Source organism: Bos grunniens, chromosome 19, assembly GCF_055505025.1.
Source record: "Bos grunniens cultivar Pamir isolate PY7600 chromosome 19, Bosgru_T2T1.0, whole genome shotgun sequence".
Classification (NCBI taxonomy): domain Eukaryota; kingdom Metazoa; phylum Chordata; class Mammalia; order Artiodactyla; family Bovidae; genus Bos; species Bos grunniens.
The window spans coordinates 39,124,491-39,142,792 of record NC_141183.1 but is presented as its reverse complement, the minus strand read 5'-3'; the positions used below and the strand labels follow the sequence as shown (position 1 = coordinate 39,142,792).

Here is an 18,302-nt window from a genome sequence, read left to right as displayed (position 1 = left end):
TATATAGTATGACAAATATTTACTGAGAAAAGAGAAGGCAAGTGACTTACAGATGGTCACACATCAAAGGGGGGGACAGAATCAGGGCTGGACATCGAGTCTTATGCTGTTTCCCTGCCAGTCTCCATCCTGTCCCCTCTCCTCATCCCACCGGACGAAGGTTTCCCAGCCAGGTCAGACCAGAGGCTGCCCAGACCCATCTAGTCCTATAGGCTAACTAGTCCTGCAGGTTAAAAACAGTAAAAAAAAAAAAAAAAAAAAAACACCCAGAAGAGAAAACAGATCCATGGCCATCAATCAGGGCCTTCTAGGAAGAGGCGTTAACTACAAAGTTGTACTTGGAAATTTTTTGGTGGGATGAAGCTCTTTGTTCCCTGTCCTGATCATAGTGGTGGTTACACAACTGTATGCATTTATGGAAATGAACAGAACTCTACATTAAAATGAGTAACTTCATTGTATCTAAATTACATATATTAAAATTTTTATTTTTCATCTGGGATAAGGCTTCCCTGATGGCTCAGATGGTAGAGAATCTGCCTGCAATGCTGGAGACCCAGGTTCCATCCCTGGGTTGGGAAGATCCCTTGGAGAAGGGAATGGCTACTCACTCCAGTATTTTTGCCTGGAGAATTCCATGGACAGAGGAGCCTGGTGGGCTACAGTCCATGGGTCGCAGAGGGTTGGACACAACTGAAGGACTTAACGCAACACAGCCTAACCCCAATTGTTTTTGGACTCCCTAGAGTGTTAGCCAGGGAATTTTCATCTTCTCACTTTTTCCTCCCTGTTGCAGTCCTGAGAGGCACTAGATATAGGGAACAGAGGCCAGAGCTGGCAGCCTGAATGCCTACATTAGCTCCTTGCTACACAGGGACAAGTCATTTCCCTTCTCAGAACCTGTCTCCTCTCCCATCAACTAGGGTTTAAACTGGGTTCTCTTCTTGCCCTCCCTCCGGGTCCTGGTTCCCTGCAGAGGGCTGCTCAGGTGAATGCCTATGTCCCCACTAAGACCCCCAGGGGACACTTCTGGAATGCAGGCTACCCCATCTTCCCCACTACTCTGCTGCTTCCTCTCTGGTCCAGCCTGGTGGTCCCATTCGGATACATCAGCCCCTGCCGCCTCCCTGGTCACAGCTCTGTCCTCCAGGGTTCTCCCACACAACCCAGCAGGCAGAGGCTGGCAGTGGGGTCTCCAGCGCTCAGTCTGCTGGTGCCTTTCTCAGGGAAGGAGCCCCGCCCCGCCCTCCGCCCCCTCCCGAACCCCGGACCCTGGACCCAAGACCCTGGATCCCAACCCGGGCGGGGGCGCACCCACCGAAGTAGAAGCCTTCGTGCTGGTACTTGGGGTTGAAGAAGACCCCCTTGGCGTGGGCGTTGACGTCCGCCCCAGCCGCGATGAGCGCCGCGGTGATATCTCCTTGCCGCCGCTCGATGGCGATGTTGAGCGCCGTCTGCCCTGTGGACCGGTCGGGGTGGGTGAGGGGCGCTCAGCTGCTGGGACCCGGGGTACCACGCGCTCTCTGGCCGTTCCTTTCTCTAGCCTCTGTACCCTCCATGGACCATTGAGAAATACTAGCTGCCTGTCTGGTCGGCGTCGCCCAGCTACCAAGAGTCCTAACTTCATTCTTTGCTTCATTCAGTCTTGCCTGGAAGCAAGGATTATCCTTGGAGCATCTGTTCTGTGCTCCAACGGGAACACAACGGGACAGGGCTACAGTTTTAATTCTGGTCCTCTGGAAGCTCACAGTCTCCCTGAGAATTTAGTGCTACGATGGGGGAAGTACAGGAGCTGTGGTACCCAGAGGTGCTCTTAACACAACCTGGAGGACTGGGGTGCTTCCCATAAGTGGCCTCTCAGCTGGGATCACGAAAGTGTAGCCAGGCTGGATGGGGCCAACTCAAAGCCTCCTAACTCAGGATAAGAGGTTAGAACTTCAGGGACTTCACCAGTGGTCTGGTGGCTGACTCCATGCTACCAGTGCAGGGGGCCTGGGTTTAACCCCTGGTCAAGGGACTAGATCCCAAATGCTACAACTAAGACCTGGGGCAGTCAAATAAGTAAATATTACATTTTTTTTTTAAAAAAGAGATCAGAACTTTATCTTAAAGGCTACAGGAAGGCATAAAGGCACTGAAGCAGAGAAGTGACATGACCGAAGTTTGGGGGTTTGTACATATGTGTTTCAGATCACTCTGGCTGCAAAATTGGAAGATGTGTAAAAAGTAGCCCAGACATGTGAAGAGCTGTCCATCCAGTGCACCCAAAGATCCTTAGGAGGAAGAGTCCTCAGGATGGTCTGTGGGGTTTGGAGGAGGCGTGCCTCAGGCAAGATCCAGGCATCTAGCCTGGGTGCTGGGTGCACAGTGCCCTGATGACTAAGAAAGAGAACAGGGGAGAAGAAGCAGGGAGGGAGCAGGGGGACATTGACCTTGTTGGTGGAGCCTAGAGAACCTCCAGACAGAGGGGACTGGAAGCCTGGGGGGTAGGGAGGTCTCAGAACTTCCTACCAGAAATAGCATTTTCCAAAGAGCTGTAATCATGCCATACATAAAAATTAAGCCTGGTGGATTAAAAAACTAAGAGTTTTTAAAAACCGGTAAATTGCTTGTAAACTAAACTTTTAATTTATTTATTTTAATTGGAGGATAATTTACAATATTGTGACTTTTTGCAGGGAAAACCTTAAGCAAAATCCAAAATGCAGAAACCATAAAGAAAAAAACCAATATATTTGCTTACATAAAAATTAAATACATTTGCTTGCATAAAAATTAAACACATTTCTGTGTTTCAAAAGACATCTTAAAGAAAGTGAAACAAATGATAGACTGCAGGAAATATTTGAGATGAATAAAAGAGGCAATGTGTTTTTAAGAGTCCATAATGGATTAAGAGCTTTTACAAATCAATAAAAAGACAAGAAGCCTAAAAGAAAACTGAGAAAAGATTATTAACAAGCACCTCACAGGGAAGAAAATACACACAGCCAATACAGAAAATTAAAGATATTTGGAATCAGTGGTAATCAGGAAGAGGAAATTTTGAACTTAATGATTTAACACTTTTCACCCACCAGACTGGCAAAAACCAATAATAGTAATAATATATATATACATAAATAGATACACATAAATAAACTTACTTTATCCCATGAGAAAAATAAATTCCCAAGCAAGATTCCCACCTGCAAAAAGCTGACATGTTTAGCACTCATGACATATCAGCAAAATGACATCAAGTTATTCTTGGGCCAGTCATTTGTGTCAAAAGCATATCATAAGATCCTAACAGGATGTTTATTGACTCCAAAAAATCAAAGACACACCTTACTGATAATCCACAATGGATTTCCTGAGCAGGAAACATCCCACGTTTGGTCTCACTGCCCCCTCTCCAGCCCACCTCAGACAGAAGCCATAAAACCAAGACCCACATGGGGCTGTAATAATGCTAATGGTGATTTGACTTCCCCAGTAGTCCAGTGGCTAAGACTTCATGCTCCCAGTGCAGGGGGGCCTGGGTTCAATCCTTGGTGGGGGAACTAGATCCCACATAGACCACAACTAAAGATCTCACATGCCACAACTAAATTTCCCATGTGCTGCAACTAAGACCAGGAACAATAAAAATAAATATTTTTTAAAATGGAGTGTCTTATATTTTAGACATGGTGCCTATGACATATTTTTTTGAAAAAAATAATGATGATGACAATACTACCAGTTGCCATGTGCTAGCCCTGCCCAGTTCTCTAACCTCATCTCCAGCCTTCTTGCCATCACTCAGCTGTGTCAAGTTCAGTCCTGTCTTGGGCTTTCGCTCTTGCCTTGTCCTGGAGCCTTATCATGCCAGCTTCGGGTGCCCTCTGACCACCCACACTAAAGTTGCCCATGCCCAATCACTCTTGATGACATTATCTTTTCTGGTTTTTTTTTTTTTAACTTTCCTTTTCATAGAGATTTCCTTCAGTTTTGAAATTACCTTATTTAGAGCCAAGAAGCTTCATCTGGTCTTGTTCAATCCTGTGCTCTGGGGCCAAAAGCACTGCCTGGCACATGGTCAGTGCTTCAGATTGTTTGTAGAATGAAGGAAGGTGCTGGGCACCATGTTAAGTGCTTTGGGCTTCAGAGACAGCACTGCTTGTGTGTGGCATGATTCCCGCTCCCCTGCCCCCTCAACAGGCAAGTACCTTCATAGGCCTCCTCCGTGTACTCGGCGTTGATGAACCTGTCTAGGATGTCATTTTCCTCAGCAAAGGCGAGAAGGATCCGCACGATCTCCTTGGTGTTGGGGTTGATGTTTAACAAGGCCTTCATCAGGCAGGTCTTCCCCGTGTCCAAGGCTGTCAGCTTGTGCATGAGGAAGTCTGCAGGCAGGAGGGCAGGATGGAGCCACAGTACAGTGGGGCCCCGGCTGCCCTGGGCCCGCCCAGCCCGGAGGAGGGGAGACTGGATTGTGGGGGCTGCAGCCCCAGACCGCAAGACCCTGCCCAGTCCCTCCGCCGAGCTCCCTGCCCCAAGCTCCTCCCCTCCCTCTTTCCTGTCCAGTTCTTCCTCCTCCAGCCCCCTGGCTGGCCCTTCCTCCCAGGTGAGTTACCCAAAGTCTTATCAGAGACCTTTTGCTCATGGCCTTCTGTACCATCTCCCTGGCAGGGGGCAGTCCCACCCACTGCCTGACTTCCCATTGTCCACCTCAGAAATCTCAAGCCCACCACCCCTCACCCTGGTTGCTTACACATAGAGCTAGCCGCCTGCCTTTAACTCGCTACTTCCCTGGTCCTCAAGACGGCTCAGGCCCCATCAGCCACCAAGTCTCCCAAGTCCAAGTGGCACCACCCTGGATTCACTCCTCAGGTCTTTGAGTCCACGAAGAGTTTTTCTCTGTCTCCCAGGCCTGCTGCTGGGGTTCCAGCTCTGCCTGAACAGCGGCCTTCTCCAGATTTACCCCCATCCTCCGCCGAGTAGCCAGACCATGATCACAACCTGTCTAAGCCCTTCCATGGCTCCCCACTGCCCTCAGAATCAGGTTCGAAGTCGCCAGCCCAGCATTTAAGGCTGGAGGTCAGGGCAAGTGGTGGGGGAGGGAGGGAGGTGGACGGCAGGGGCTGAGCAGGAGCCCCAGCCCTGAGCCCTGGGCCAGAGGCGGTCACTGACCAGGCACGTCCAGGCTGTGGCGCCGCTTGCAAAGCTCCTGCAGCTCCCCCAACAGCTCCAGCAGCTCCTCCACGCAGCCCTCCGACACCGCCGTAAAGATGCGTTTCTTCAGCCGCTTCTTTTTGCGCCTTTGCTCTTCCTTGGCCAGGTTTGCACTGAGGCCAGAAAATGTTTCCAGCTCACAACGTGTGCATCGCCCCTCCCCAGGGTCTCACCTTCCTCCAACAGAGCCACTGTGCCCACAGGCTCTGCCCACAGGGCGCTGCACCAGTATTTACATCTGCCCTTCACAATGCCTGACGTCCCCCTTAGTGCTGGGGGAGGGGGTGGGGGGATTCGTGTGCTGCTCCGCTTCTAATCCAAAGGCAATCACGTTTTAGCAAACTGTATCTCTGGTTCCACATTGTAATGATCAGGAAAGATTCGTACCTAACCGTTCATCGTGAAGACCTCGAAAGCACGAGATCACAGGAAGAGAAACTGCACCTTCATATTTTGTGTTGTTTGAATATTTTTAATATATTCAAATATCTCTCTCCCCACCCCCACACTCAAAATAGGCAGCTGTAGTAACACACTGCTGCGTAATCCTTCTCTGCGTGTGTGTTCTTGTAAAACACACACTGATGTTTGATGGTTGCATGCATGTATTTTTAGTTTAAGTATATGGCATTGCATTAAGTTCTCATTCTATTGCGTGCTGTTATTCTGGTGTTTTATGATGAATGGATATTACTTTTATAAAATGTAATACTCCTTCCCTTCCCCCCAAAAATGACCTACAGGCCACTGCCATGGGCCCAGACATTAAGCCCAGCAGTAGCGGACTCTTTCTCTCTTCTGCAGGGTCCTGGTGCCTGGCCCCTCTAGCACTGCCTGGGGGCACAGTGGGAGGAGGGGAGGGCCCGGCTCACCTGGGACTGTTGGGATTGGACGGGGTCTCTGTCACATCATCCTGAGGAGATTGTGGGGAATCCATGTCATCACAGTTGCCAGAGACACTGGAGGGGAGTGGGGAGGGACAAGTTTTTAAATGGACAATGGTAGCATGCCACAGCCAGGCCCGGCTGTGTGGCCCAGGGCAAGTCCCTGCCTACCCTCTGAGGCCAAGGGCTGGAGTACTCACCATTGCCGGATGTTGGAGTCCATGGGCTTAGAGAAGATGGGGGGAGAGGTCTTGGCAACCGTGGGGTTGGGCTCGAACCCTTCTATCTCCAGGAAGAAGTGTGCACTGGAGGGACACCCAAACAAGCCCATTAGAGCTGGGCAGGGCTTGTTCACCTGTGTGTCCTGCAGCCCCGCTGCAAGGGTGCCCACCTCGCTGAGTGCTCACTCCCAGTTAGGCCCAGACAAGCCTGGAAGGCCCAGAGCTAGTCCAGAAATGAGGCATAAGCGAGGTGAGGGCAGGGCTCACTCATACATTGGGCCCCACCTTCCTGTCTCCTGCCCATCAAAAGCCCCTCCGACTTGACCTAAAATCAAATCATTCTTCCAAAAGAAAGGAGCAAACCCCTAGTTGAGAGCCTAAGGCCAGGCTTCTAGGCTGCCTCTGCCTCTCCTATTGTGTGGCCCCAGGTAGTCACTCACTTTCTCTGGGTCGTGTCCTCCCCTAGAGAGACTGGGCTAGATGCTCCCTAAGGCCTGGACTCAGGAGCAACGCTGCTCCAGAGCTGTCTCCTTATGGACCGTCCAGCTGAAATGGGCATCAGCAATCACCCTATGCGATCGATCACCTTCCTCTGCACCCCTGCAGTCCCCCAGAACTATCACCCCAAAGTTGTCCCCATACCACTACGGCAGCTCTGACCCAGCGACTGAAGACACATCTGCTAGCAGCTCAGCCCCAAAACATCCTGGCTGAGATGTGCTGACTGTCTCCAGGCAGAGCCGGACGACTCTCACACCAGCAGCTCTTTCCCCAGTTGGTCCAATCCCTGCCCTTCCTCCATCCCACCCTACCTCTCTGGGCTCAGTAGTGCATTTACTAACAAACATTTACACGTACAATCTGCCAAGCACTATTTTAGGAGCTGGGGAACACTGTGGTGAACAAATAGACAAAAATGCCTCCCCTTGCAAAGCTCCTGTCCCAGTGGGTTGGTAAGAAGAGACCAGGTTATAGCACAGGGAAGCCATTGCTTTCCTTGCTCTAGACAACAACACACTGTCTTTCATCTGTAAGTTCTTCAGTGGTGGAAACTACAGTTGCAGCATCCTAAGTCTCTAGAACACAACCCTGATCGTGATACTCAGAAGACCTAACAATGGATGAGTGTAAGGATGGATAGGTGAAAGATAAATGAGTTGAAAAAAAAAATGATTGGTTGGACAGATGAGTGGATGGTTGAATAGGTAGGTAGATGATGAATAGTTTGGAAGGATGAATGGACGGATGGATGGATGGATGGATGAGGAATGAATACTTGGCTGGATAAACAGGTGGACAGATGAAGAGACCAATAAGGAAACAAACCAACATAACCCTAAACTGTAAACTGTGGGAGGTTGCTTCCCTCAACAGGAAGCTGAAGGCTGTGACTGAGAAAGAAGGTCTTCAGTGTCGGGAAGGAGGGTAACGAGAGTTGAGCTGCAAAGGACCCAGTTGTGGGTCAGGAGCTAACTCCTGGGACGGCCTGTCCCACACCTGCCCTGCCTGCCACTGCACATGCCGTATCTCACCCACCAGCATGAGCGGACGTCAAGGTCTTGGCCAGGTGACATCCTGGCTCCTGACCCGCAGCAGCTGCTCTTTGTTTACTCCTATCTTTGACCCAGCCCAAAAGGAGCCACCACCCACGTGCCATTAACACAGGCAGGCAGACAGCCCTGCATCATTTCTCCTGCATTTCTATTCCTCTGAAGGCAGAGAATGATCCCTAGGCAACCCCTGGGCTGGGGAGGACTCTCTGTTACTTTGTCCCATGGAGAGCCCAAGGGCTCTGAGCTTCAGGGCCCTCTATAGCCTTTGTCCTGTGCCTGTGTCCCTGGGCAAGGCAAGGCCCAGGGGACAGGAACCCCAGCAGCCTCTCACAGAGAGGGGCATGATGCTTCAGGAAAAGCTCCAGGTCCAAAAATTTCTCTCAAATCTGGAGTTTTTGGTGCCTCCAATTTCACCGTTAGTACATATTTCCTTAGCAGTCAGAGCTGCCATCTTTATTTATGTATAATATTTAACTTTCTTTTTCTTTGTAAACCTGAGTCCTATACTCAGTTCTGAGGGAGATGCCTAAATCTTTAGGGTCTGGGGAGAAGTAGGCACGTGAGGGCCCTCAAAAAGCCTTGGGAAGGAGAAGGGATCACCTATTTGGAAGACCAAGGTCACACCTCACCCCAGGCCCTTGGCTGGGCAGGGGTCATGGGCAGAGCTGAGCCTGGAACTAAGTTCATGAGCCAGGCTGGGCCCAGAAGGGCAGCCTGACTGCACGAAGAACCTGGGATTTTCCTAGAACGCTGTCCTCAGTCCTTCTGAGGTCCAAACCTCCCCTGGGAAAGTGAGAGGGGAGGGAAGGGGGACGGGAGGCAGGAAGCTTCAAAGTTATCGCTGCTCTAGGACTGGCCTGGAGGACCAGGGGTTAAGACTATGCTTAATGCAGGGAATGGGTGTTTGATCCCTGATGGGGGTACTAAGATCCCACTTGCCATGAGGAAAAAAAAAACAACCCAGGTATCTCTGCTCCTACTCAGGCAAGCCTCTCCAGAAACAGGCTTCCCCCACAGGCCTCTGACACCTGTCTGATCTCCATGTCCACCCAGTCTTCTCTCTTATGCTCCAGATTGGAGCTTCCACCTGAGTGTGCCTCTAGTACCTCTCAGCCAGCATTTCACACCTGAACTTGGCTCTTTCCTCCTGACCTTGCTCCTGCTCCTCTGAAGTGCTGATGTCAGAGACAGCCCTGTCATCCATCTGGATCCCCCCATCAGAACTGAAAATGTCTCTCCGTCCTCCTTCGCCCTCCCCTCCCATAGTCGATACTTCAGACTCCATGATGCTAATACCTCTTTGATCCCTGCCTGCTTCTCCATGCCTCACCACCAGGCTAACCACCTATCACTGGGGCAACAATCACAACAGACTCCCCTCTGATCCATCATCCACACAGATCCCCCAGAGTATCATTGCTGCTGCTGCTAAGTCGCTTCAGTCACGTCCGACTCTGTGCGACCCCATAGATGGCAGCCCACCAGGCTCCTCTCTCCCTGGGATTCTCCAGGCAAGAATACTGAAGTGGGTTGCCATTTCCTTCTCTAACGCACGCATGCATGCTAAATCTCTTCAGTTGTGTCCGACTCTGTGCGACCCTACAGACAGCAGCCCACCAGGCTCCTCCGTCCACAGGATTCTCTAGGCAAGAATACTGGAGTAGGTTGCCATTTCCTTCTCCAAGAGTATCATTTCCACAATGCAAACCTCGCCATGCCCTCCCTCTCACACAAAAGCCCTCCATAGCTCCCCACTTCCCCCAAGATATCCAATCTCAACTGACAGCCAAGACCCAGCCTCAGAGGGGTTCATCTCCCCCACCTACCCAGCACTTTAGACACATGGGACTCCTCACTGGTTCCTGCCCCAAGCCCTGCCTGGAATGCTCTTTCCCTTCCTGTCTACCTGCCATCGTCCACAGTAATACCAGCTCTTCTACAAAGTACCCACAGAATCAGAACAACCCGCCCCTCCTTAGGCCCAGACCACCCTCTCTCCAGGCCACTCCCCGAATTCTCCCTGGGGGCCCCCTCACCATCCAGACTGTGAGCAGAGGTGGGTGTTCTTTCTCTCATGTCCCAATCTCCCCAGCCTGGGCCCAGCCCTGGGCCTGGTGCTCGAAAGACCTCAGCAATTATCACTCGAACCAACAGAAGGGAAAGCACCAAGCTCACCTCGGCCTAAAACAGGCCTGGGACGGAGTAAAGGAGGCGGGGCAAACAGGCCAAGCTAGACCGGGGCCCACCCGGGTCCAAGGGAGGCACAGCTCGGGTGAGGGAGGGCGCTCAGGTTGAAAGTGAGAGAGTCAGTCACTCAGTCGTGTCTGACTCTGCAACCCCACGGACTGTAACCCACCAGGCTCCTCTGCCCATGGGATTCTCCAGGCAAAAATACTGGAGTGGGTTGCCATGCCCTCCTCCAGGGGATCTTCCTAACCCCGGGATCAAACCCAGGTCTCCCCCATTGCAAGCAGATTCTTTACTAGGGCCACTACTCAGGCTGAAGGGCACCAAATCAGCTGAGGGGGCGGGGGGACTGCAATGGGGTCAGCTCCAGGGCCAGCTGTGACCCCAGAGAAGTACTTTCTCTGCTCCCACCTCCCCCGCGTCCTCACCTGGGAGTGGTCATAACTGTCCCGGCCCTGCCCCATTCCCAGGGGCCCTGGGGAGTGACAATGACAATAACAACAAGGAAGACAAAGTTCAAGGCAATAAAACACCATCGGGGCCAACAAGTTTGGTGCCAAGCACCTTCTTGGCACAACTGCAATTAACCATCACTCTATGGACTGGTGCCCCCCTTACACAGGTGGAGTTGGAGAGCTTGAATTACCTGGCTGGGCACCCAGTGGCTATGAAATCCCCCCAGGGGACATGGAAAATGTACCCAGGAGGGAGCCCCTGCTAACCTGGTATTTCCACCCACTTTTCAGCGCCTTGTCTCAAGATGACTTCCAGCAACTCCCTGCCTCCCCAGAAACCTTTCTGAATGTTTCTGCCTCAGTGCCCCAGTCCCTCCAGTCGTACTGACCTCTCCAGCTCAGCCCCAGAGTATGCAGGGCTCCCCGCTCCACACACATACATCCCCACTTATACCTGGCTGGGCACCGGGCCACCCAAGGTGAGATAAGAATGGCGTCTCAGGTCCACCCCCAGCAAGTGCTCCCTGAAAGTGGGCGCCAGGCCCCTCCCATGCCTCTCACCGCAGCACCCAGGCCCACATCTACTGGCCCTACCTCTTTTTGGTGGGGGTGATCTCAGATGGCCTCTTCTCCTGCATGATGGCAGGGTTCACAAAGGGGATGGTGGCTCTTCTGCCCGTGAGGGGCACCATCTCCTTGGGGTGGGCTTTCATGGCTGGAACACAATTGCAGTGCAGATGCTCAGGTTGAGGGGACACGGAGGAGCTTCAGGGGGGTTTTCAGACCATGTGGCCCCTGCTCATACTCCCTAGGATGGAATTCTCCTTCTATCTTTCCAGGCTGCCAACCCTGCATAAGGTTGACATCCCTGTGGCTCAGATGGTAAAGAGTCTGCCTGCAGTGCAGGAGACCTGGGTTCGATCCCTGGGTCAGGAAGGTGCCCTGGAGAAGGGCATGGCAACCCAATCTAGTATTCTTGCCTGGGAAATCCCATAGACGGAGGAGCCTGGTGGGCTACAGTCCATGGGGTCACAAACAGTCAGACACGACTGAGTGACTAACACAACTGTGTATAGATGGTCTCTGCAGTTTCTCTTGATCCCTGCTTCAGCACCCCTGCTCCTGGGGGTCCTAGGAGAGCCCATCAGCGCTTCCAGGTAGAGACCACCATGCCCTTGACTTCTCTCCAGTCATCTGCCCCAGCCCCACCCATCTCCAGGTAGATTCCTGAGAATTAACTCTGCTTTTTAAGTGTCTCAGGATCTGTGTTCAGAATGCTCCTTGACAGAGCAGGACTGTCACCTCCTTTGTTCTAGACACTATGCTCCTAGTAATACAGCCCAGCTCTCTCTGGTTTTTTAATTTCTCACACCCCTGGTGCTCTCTTCTGCTAACACACAGGTCATCTTTCTCCCCTCCCCAAAGCTGAGTGTAACCAGCCTAGTGGCTATCTGCCCACTGGAGGGAGCAGCTGAGCCTCACCCCGCTCAGCACAGACCTGTCTCACTGATGCTCATATGGGCTGGACCCTATGTTGGGCTGGAGGGAGTACAGGAAAGAGGAACTGCTACGTCTTCCAAGAAAACTGAAAGGAACTTAGAGGTTTCTGTGTGGATGGGGAGGCCTGTCCAGGCAGAGGGGATAGCCTGAGCAAAGACCAGGGGTCAAGAAAGTTCAGCAAGGAACAAGGAGCTGGTGTGACTGGATCCCTGGGCAGTAAGAGGCTCAAGAGCATGTTGGGCCTGGAACAGCAGGAGTTGGCTGAGCCTGAGGGCAGGGGGGACATGAGAGGGATCTGGGTCCTATAGGAGACAGCACGAGGGAGAGGGAGGAGACCAGAGGCCAGGAGGAGGCTGCCGCTGGGGCCAGCAAGCTGGGGTGGTGGGCTGGCCCTAGAGGAAGGGGCGGACAGGGGAAAGGGCTGTGTGGATAGGAGGGAGATGGAGGAGACCAGAGGCCAGGAGGAGGCTGCCGCCGGGGCCAGCCGGCTGGGATGGTGGGCTGGCCCTAGAGGAAGGGGCGGACAGGGGAAAGGGTTGTGTGGATAGGAGCTGACTCTGCAGTTAGCTTGAGCCACCCTTGGAGACACGGAGAGGCCAGAGGGGGTGATTTCTATAAGAAGAGCCCAGCTGGGTGGAGGGGGGCCATTGGTGATCCTGACCCACATAGGAGAGCTCTCTGGAGGAGGTGTCTGGATTGTGCTGTGTTCTGACTGTGTGTATTAGTGTTAGTCACTCAGTCATATCCAACTCTTTGCAACCCCATGAAATGTAGCCCACCAGGCTCCTCTGCTCATGGAATTCTCCAGGCAAGAATACTGGAATGGATGCTTGGGACTAGTGCACTGGGACGACCCAGAGGGATGGTATGGGGAGGGAGGAGGGAGGAGGGTTCAGGATGGGGAACACATGTATACCTGTGGCGGATTCATTTTGATATTTGGCAAAACTAATACAATTATGTAAAGTTTAAAAAAAAAAAAGAATACTGGAATGGGTTGCCATTCCCTTCTCCAGGGGATCTTCCCAACCCAGGGATGGAACCCAGGTTTCCTGCATTGTAGGCAGATTCTTTACCATCTGAGCCACCAATGAAGCCTGATATGTAGAATTACACTATTACAATGATTTTATGTTGTATTTTTAGCCATATACGTTTTGTTGGAGGCCTGGTTACAGACTGGGTATTGTAAGAGACCACAATCCTATAAATTAGACAAGATGTAAGTAATGGATCTAGCGACACTGACAAAGACATAGAGCAGACACAGAGGCACAAAGCACAGACAAATTTGAAAACAAATTAAAACAGCGATTAACCAGTTTCAGGGGAAGATTTTCCTTAGCCCTGGAAAACAGATTTAAACCAGTATTTTTAAAGATAGAAACCACAAGATTATAACCACATCTACCAGTTCACTCAGTCCTCTATACCTCATCCTTTCTGTTAACAGCTTTATGAAGCCATCAGGTTTCCCATTAAAATTATTTGCACTGCTCCAAAAGTCCCTTTTATAACTCTTCTTGAAGGGGAGGCATTTTTGCAGAGGCATCAGAGTGAAACCATAGCTATCTAAAGTGACAAAAAGACTTAAGAAGGCACGTTTAAAGCAACCAGGTTACTGTTGATGCAGATATTCTAGATTATATGGAATTCTGATGTGTCTTGGTAAAGCGTTCAGTCATAATTCTAGTTATTATCTGAAAGTGCTGTGCATCACAGCAGTAACCTGGTTGAGACTGTAGTGAGGTTTAGAAATGAGAGAGCCTCATTACCAACTCCACCCCCCCGCCCCCCGCCCGCCCCGCCACCAACTAAACATGAGCAGCCCTGGAAGAGGGGAAGAGAAGGGGGTGGGGGCAGGGGGCATCAGCCCTGGAGTGCAGGCACCGTGAGGCAGGGAGCTCCGAGGGGGGGCCTCAGGCATTCCATTAAGAAAGACCCATCAGCACCAGGTCCCTGGCCATATCCCCAGTCATACCACCTCCATCAGCCCGAAGCGACCTGTAGACAGATGGGGTTAAAGGCTGGGCTGGGCCAACACTGGAAGAGAGGAATGGAGGGCAAGTCCCTTATCCCTCCCTGAGACTCAGTTTTCCCTTCAGAGAAATGGGCTAAAGGATCTTTTACATCTCTCACCTATGACCTTTGGCTGCTCCATCTTCTCTGCCCTGGCCAGTGAGTATAGGGCAGTCCCTGCCTGAGCAGGAGAGGGTCAGGAGAACTGTGGCTGGAGAGACTGCAGCAGCTATAATTAGCTGCCTGAGTCACCTCGTAAACCTGTGTTCTCACCTGCTGGACTCTCTCACAGGCCTGGCCCTCCCTCTCTCAGGGATTCGGCTTCCTCCCCTGGGAAGTGCCTCCCAAGCCCCGGCACTGACTGGAATGGCCTTTCCTGGGAGATGGTGCTGGCCTGGGGCCACAAGGCCCACCCCCATCCAGGGCTTGCTGGCTCAGCCCCTGTGAGACACCTGGGCCCCATCCCTCTCAGGCTCTGGGGCCTTCTCATCCCATCCTGAGCCCCCATCACACTGCTGCCCTGGAGTTCATGTCCCCAGGGCCTGCTAGAGGTGTCAGGAGCCTCACCTCTGTCCTGGGCAGCTATGAGTGTCCGCCCTCCCTGAGACCCCCAAACCTCGGTGGAAGGTGCCCACTTCCATCAGAGCCTGTGCTCTCACACACTCCCAGTGGCCAAGAGCTCACATCCAACTTTGCCTCCCCTGCTAGAGGCCCAAGCTTTCTCCCAGTCCCAGCTGAGACCAATCAGCAAAGGGCAGGCAAAGCCCAGAGGGACCCCTGAGGTCCTCACTCTGGGCCCCCTGGGACCTTGAAGAACACTCGATACCTGTGCGGCAAAGACTCATCTGGTGAAGTCCAGGTGTGGCAGTGGCTGCCTTCCTCTCAGATCACCGCATGTCCGGGGCCCAGGGCCCCCCGGCGGGACTACAGCCGAGGCGGCGAGAGGCTCTCATCGTAGTCAGAGGGATGGCTGGAATGAAGTGTCAGAGGCAGAACTGGCTGGGTCACCTGCCCTTGGTGCCAGGCAGGCCACGCCCACCAGCCACAGCTCCAGCTCCAGCCCACCGCCCACGTGTGCTGCCTGAGTCACCCACGCCCACAGGGCAGCCTCACCCCAACCCAGGAGAAGACAGGGAGATGGCAGGTACCAAGACTAAGGGTCTGGTCCAACTCTTCTCTGGTATTTGATGCCTCACATCATGCCTTCATCACATTTACTTCCCAAGGATGCTGTGAGAAGTCAGAGATCCTGCTGGTAGGAAGGCCAAATGAACTGAGTGCTCAGGGCCAACCCTGGGAGGCAAGGCCACCACCAAGGGTTGGCCCACTGACCCCATAGTGGCCATCTCCAAGGCTTGGTTTCCATTCTTCAAAACCTGGGATCAAGTCCCCTTGGAGACAGAAGTCTCCATTCAATGCTTCCCAGCAGAAATTATGCACCACAGACCTGGGTGTCAGACAGCTTCACCCCTAGACACTATGACCTTGGGCAAGTCATTTCTCATGAAACTCCATTTCTTCATTGTGAAATGTGCATAATAAACCCACCTTGCAGAGGTACCACACAGCTTACATGCAACAATACGTAGAAAGGGCTAGAACAAGGACCAGAGCACAGAAAGAACTCTATAAACAATGACAGCTATGAATTGTTATTGTTTTATCCTGCATTCAACTGACAGGCCACCTGCTTCCAAGGCCGGAGCATCAGGGGAGACTCTGAGCCCTCCCTCCTCGCCCAGGCCACAGCTGTGAGGAGGGTGGAGCAGGGCTGGGGCAGCCCTGACGGTCTCTGCATCACTCAGGAATTACACACCTGTTCCCGCAGGCAAGACAGGACTGGGATGGAGCAGGAAGTCTCTGCTGACAGGGACAGCGCTGGTGAGCCACGTAGCAGGGACTTCCTCGGGTACCATGGGGACAGGGCCCTCCATCTCTCATCAACACAACCTGCCAGGCCTGGGCCGAGGCAGGAGGCAGGCCAAGCTTCTGACCATGGGACAGCAGGACCTGTGGCCAGTAAGGGGCAGAAAAGCTGGATCCGTGGCTGACAAGCTTCAGGTGTGGGTGAAGAGGGGGGCCCCAAAGCTTCCCAGGTGATCCAGTGGTAAAGAATCTGCCTACTAATGCAGGACACACAAAAGACATGGGTTTGATTCCTGGGTCAGGAAATTCCCCCGGAGTAGGAAATGGCAACTAACTCCAGTATTCTTGCCTGGAAAATTCCAAGGACAGAGGACCTGGTGAGCTACAGTCTAAGGGGTTACAAGGAGTCAGCACAACTGAGCACATGCGTGCACGCACACGCGCGCACACGACCCAAGCACACATCCCAGCTTCATCACTCCCTGAAACCCCATTAAAGCCCCATCTTAGATCAAACATAGTCTGTCCTCTATTACTCCAGTAATTGCCCCTCCTGACTCAGCCCCCACCCCTTCCAGCTGCTCCTCCCTGACTGCCTCTGAGCCCTAAGGGTGGAGCTGTTGCCCAACTTGAGTATTTGCATTTTGCTGTGTGTGTTAGCACATTTTCTCAAAGGCCAGACTGGCTAAAATGGCCCCTGTCTCCCTCCCAAAGGCAAGCAGTATGCCCAGCATGGAGAAAGGGGAGCCCCCCTCTGCTGTGTGTGGAGTAGGGGCTGGTCTGCATTCAATTCCATTTAATCCAACACATCATGGGAGCCCACACTGGGAGGCCAGGCAGGAAGCCAGGGCTCAGTGTAGGGTTCAGAACTGGGGAAAGTGGTCTCCACCCTCAAGGAGCTGTGAGCCACAAGGGATCCAGGCTCAGGTAGAAAATCTAACCCCAACAAACAGGTTAGAGGACAAAGAGGACTCGGGCTACCCAGGAGGAGGAAGCGCCTCTAATGGGGGATGGGGGAGGGATTCAGTGAAGAATTTTGCGGTTGGACTTGGAAGGAGGGAGTGATAGGGACAGAGTAAAAGGACAAAGTAGGTGATTAAATCACCTCCCTGGTGGCACAGTGGTAAAGAATCTGCCTGCCAGTGCAGGAGACTCGAGAGATGTGGGTTCAATCCCTGGGTTGGGAAGATCCCCTGGAGGAGGACATGGCAATCCCCTCCAGTATTCTTGCCTGGAAAATTCCGTGGACAAAGGAGCCTGGTGGACTACAGTTCATGGGTTTGCAAAGAGCTGGACACAACCGCAACTGAGCACACACAGCTGATTAAATAGTGAATCCCACTAGGGGACAGTAGGTAGAAAAAATATGGGAGACCCCTGTAAATGAGTAATTACTCAAGAAAGGTTTGCTTAACCACAAAACCAAGCAGGCTTGCTTAGCAACAAAACCACGCAACAGAAGCATGAGACGTGCCCCCAGACAATTAACAAAGGTGGCATGAGCCCCACATCCTGCCCAGTGTGCTTAGTAAGTTCGTGATTCCTAGGACATGCTCTCTGTATACATAAAACACAGTGATCTGTGGGCCTAGCTTGACAAGGAACAAGAAAATTCCCTTGCTCAACCTGGAGAAGGAGCTGATGATGGAAGCATGATGTCTACTCAAGAAAGACAAAGAAGTTCTCCTCCCTACTTTTCCTTTGATTATTAAACTGTAGCCCACTAAGTTCTTGGGGCATGGTGTCTCTCGCCTGCCAATTTGTAAACCTCAGAAGCCTCCTATGCTAATAAATCACTTCTTATCGATCACTTTGCCTCTAGCCAAATTCTTTTCTGTGCAGAGACGTAAAGGACCATGGTACTGAAATGACACCTAATGGTTTCTGGACGACAGTCTAAACAGATGGAGTCACGGAGTAGAGACTTGGAGGCAAGAGACTCGGGCACGTTGAAGGAGTGGTGACAACCCTGGGGAACGTCTAAACTGAGGGGGCATCAGAGATGCTCTGCCAAGTCTGGCTTTAGCCACTGAGTGGCCCCAGGGCACTGAGTCAGGCCTGACCCCTTGAGCAGGTCTCTTCCCCACATCTTCCAAGCCCTGCAGACATCAGACCCAGGTTGTGGGCTCGCAAGTATCCCCTTCTCCAGGAAGGAGAAGGGAGAAGGGGATCTCTGTGGGGTGGGTGCAGCCAGGGAGGGACAGACCTCTTAGCCTGTTCTGGGAAATGCCCCACTGGGTGCAGTGAGGGGAGGGGGTGGGGACCAGGAGCCAAGCAGACCTCCATCAACAGCCTCAGGCCTGAGTGGACCCACCTGAAGGTCAGTGGAGGGTCTGTCTATGTCCTGATGGCCACAACTGTCTCTGGGCTAGCAGAGCTGAGCAGCCTGCCCGTGGGGGATTCTGGGTGGCAGTGATT

The 18,302-nt window shown here is 52.4% G+C and overlaps 1 protein-coding gene across 10 annotated transcripts in view; it reads right to left on the bottom strand.

The window, feature by feature from the left end:
• The window catches only part of TRPV3 (transient receptor potential cation channel subfamily V member 3), a 34,615-nt gene extending 19,598 nt beyond the window's left edge, over positions 1–15,017 (bottom strand). For 6 of the 10 annotated variants that reach the window (XM_086359627.1, XM_086359628.1, XM_086359629.1 and 3 more), the window contains exons 1-7: positions 14,845–15,017; positions 11,094–11,214; positions 6,284–6,388; positions 6,072–6,158; positions 5,158–5,312; positions 4,194–4,370; positions 1,319–1,459 (exon numbers count right to left, since the gene is read on the bottom strand). In XM_086359627.1, coding sequence (XP_086215753.1) covers positions 1,319–1,459; positions 4,194–4,370; positions 5,158–5,312; positions 6,072–6,158; positions 6,284–6,388; positions 11,094–11,214; positions 14,845–14,863 — 805 coding nt within the window. In that variant the 5' untranslated portion in view covers positions 14,864–15,017. The remainder of the gene's footprint in view (positions 1–1,318; positions 1,460–4,193; positions 4,371–5,157; positions 5,313–6,071; positions 6,159–6,283; positions 6,389–11,093; positions 11,215–14,844) is intronic. The other 4 variants (XR_015148068.1, XR_015148069.1, XR_015148070.1 and 1 more) reach the window with 1 other exon arrangement.
• Positions 15,018–18,302: the final 3,285 nt, after the last annotated feature.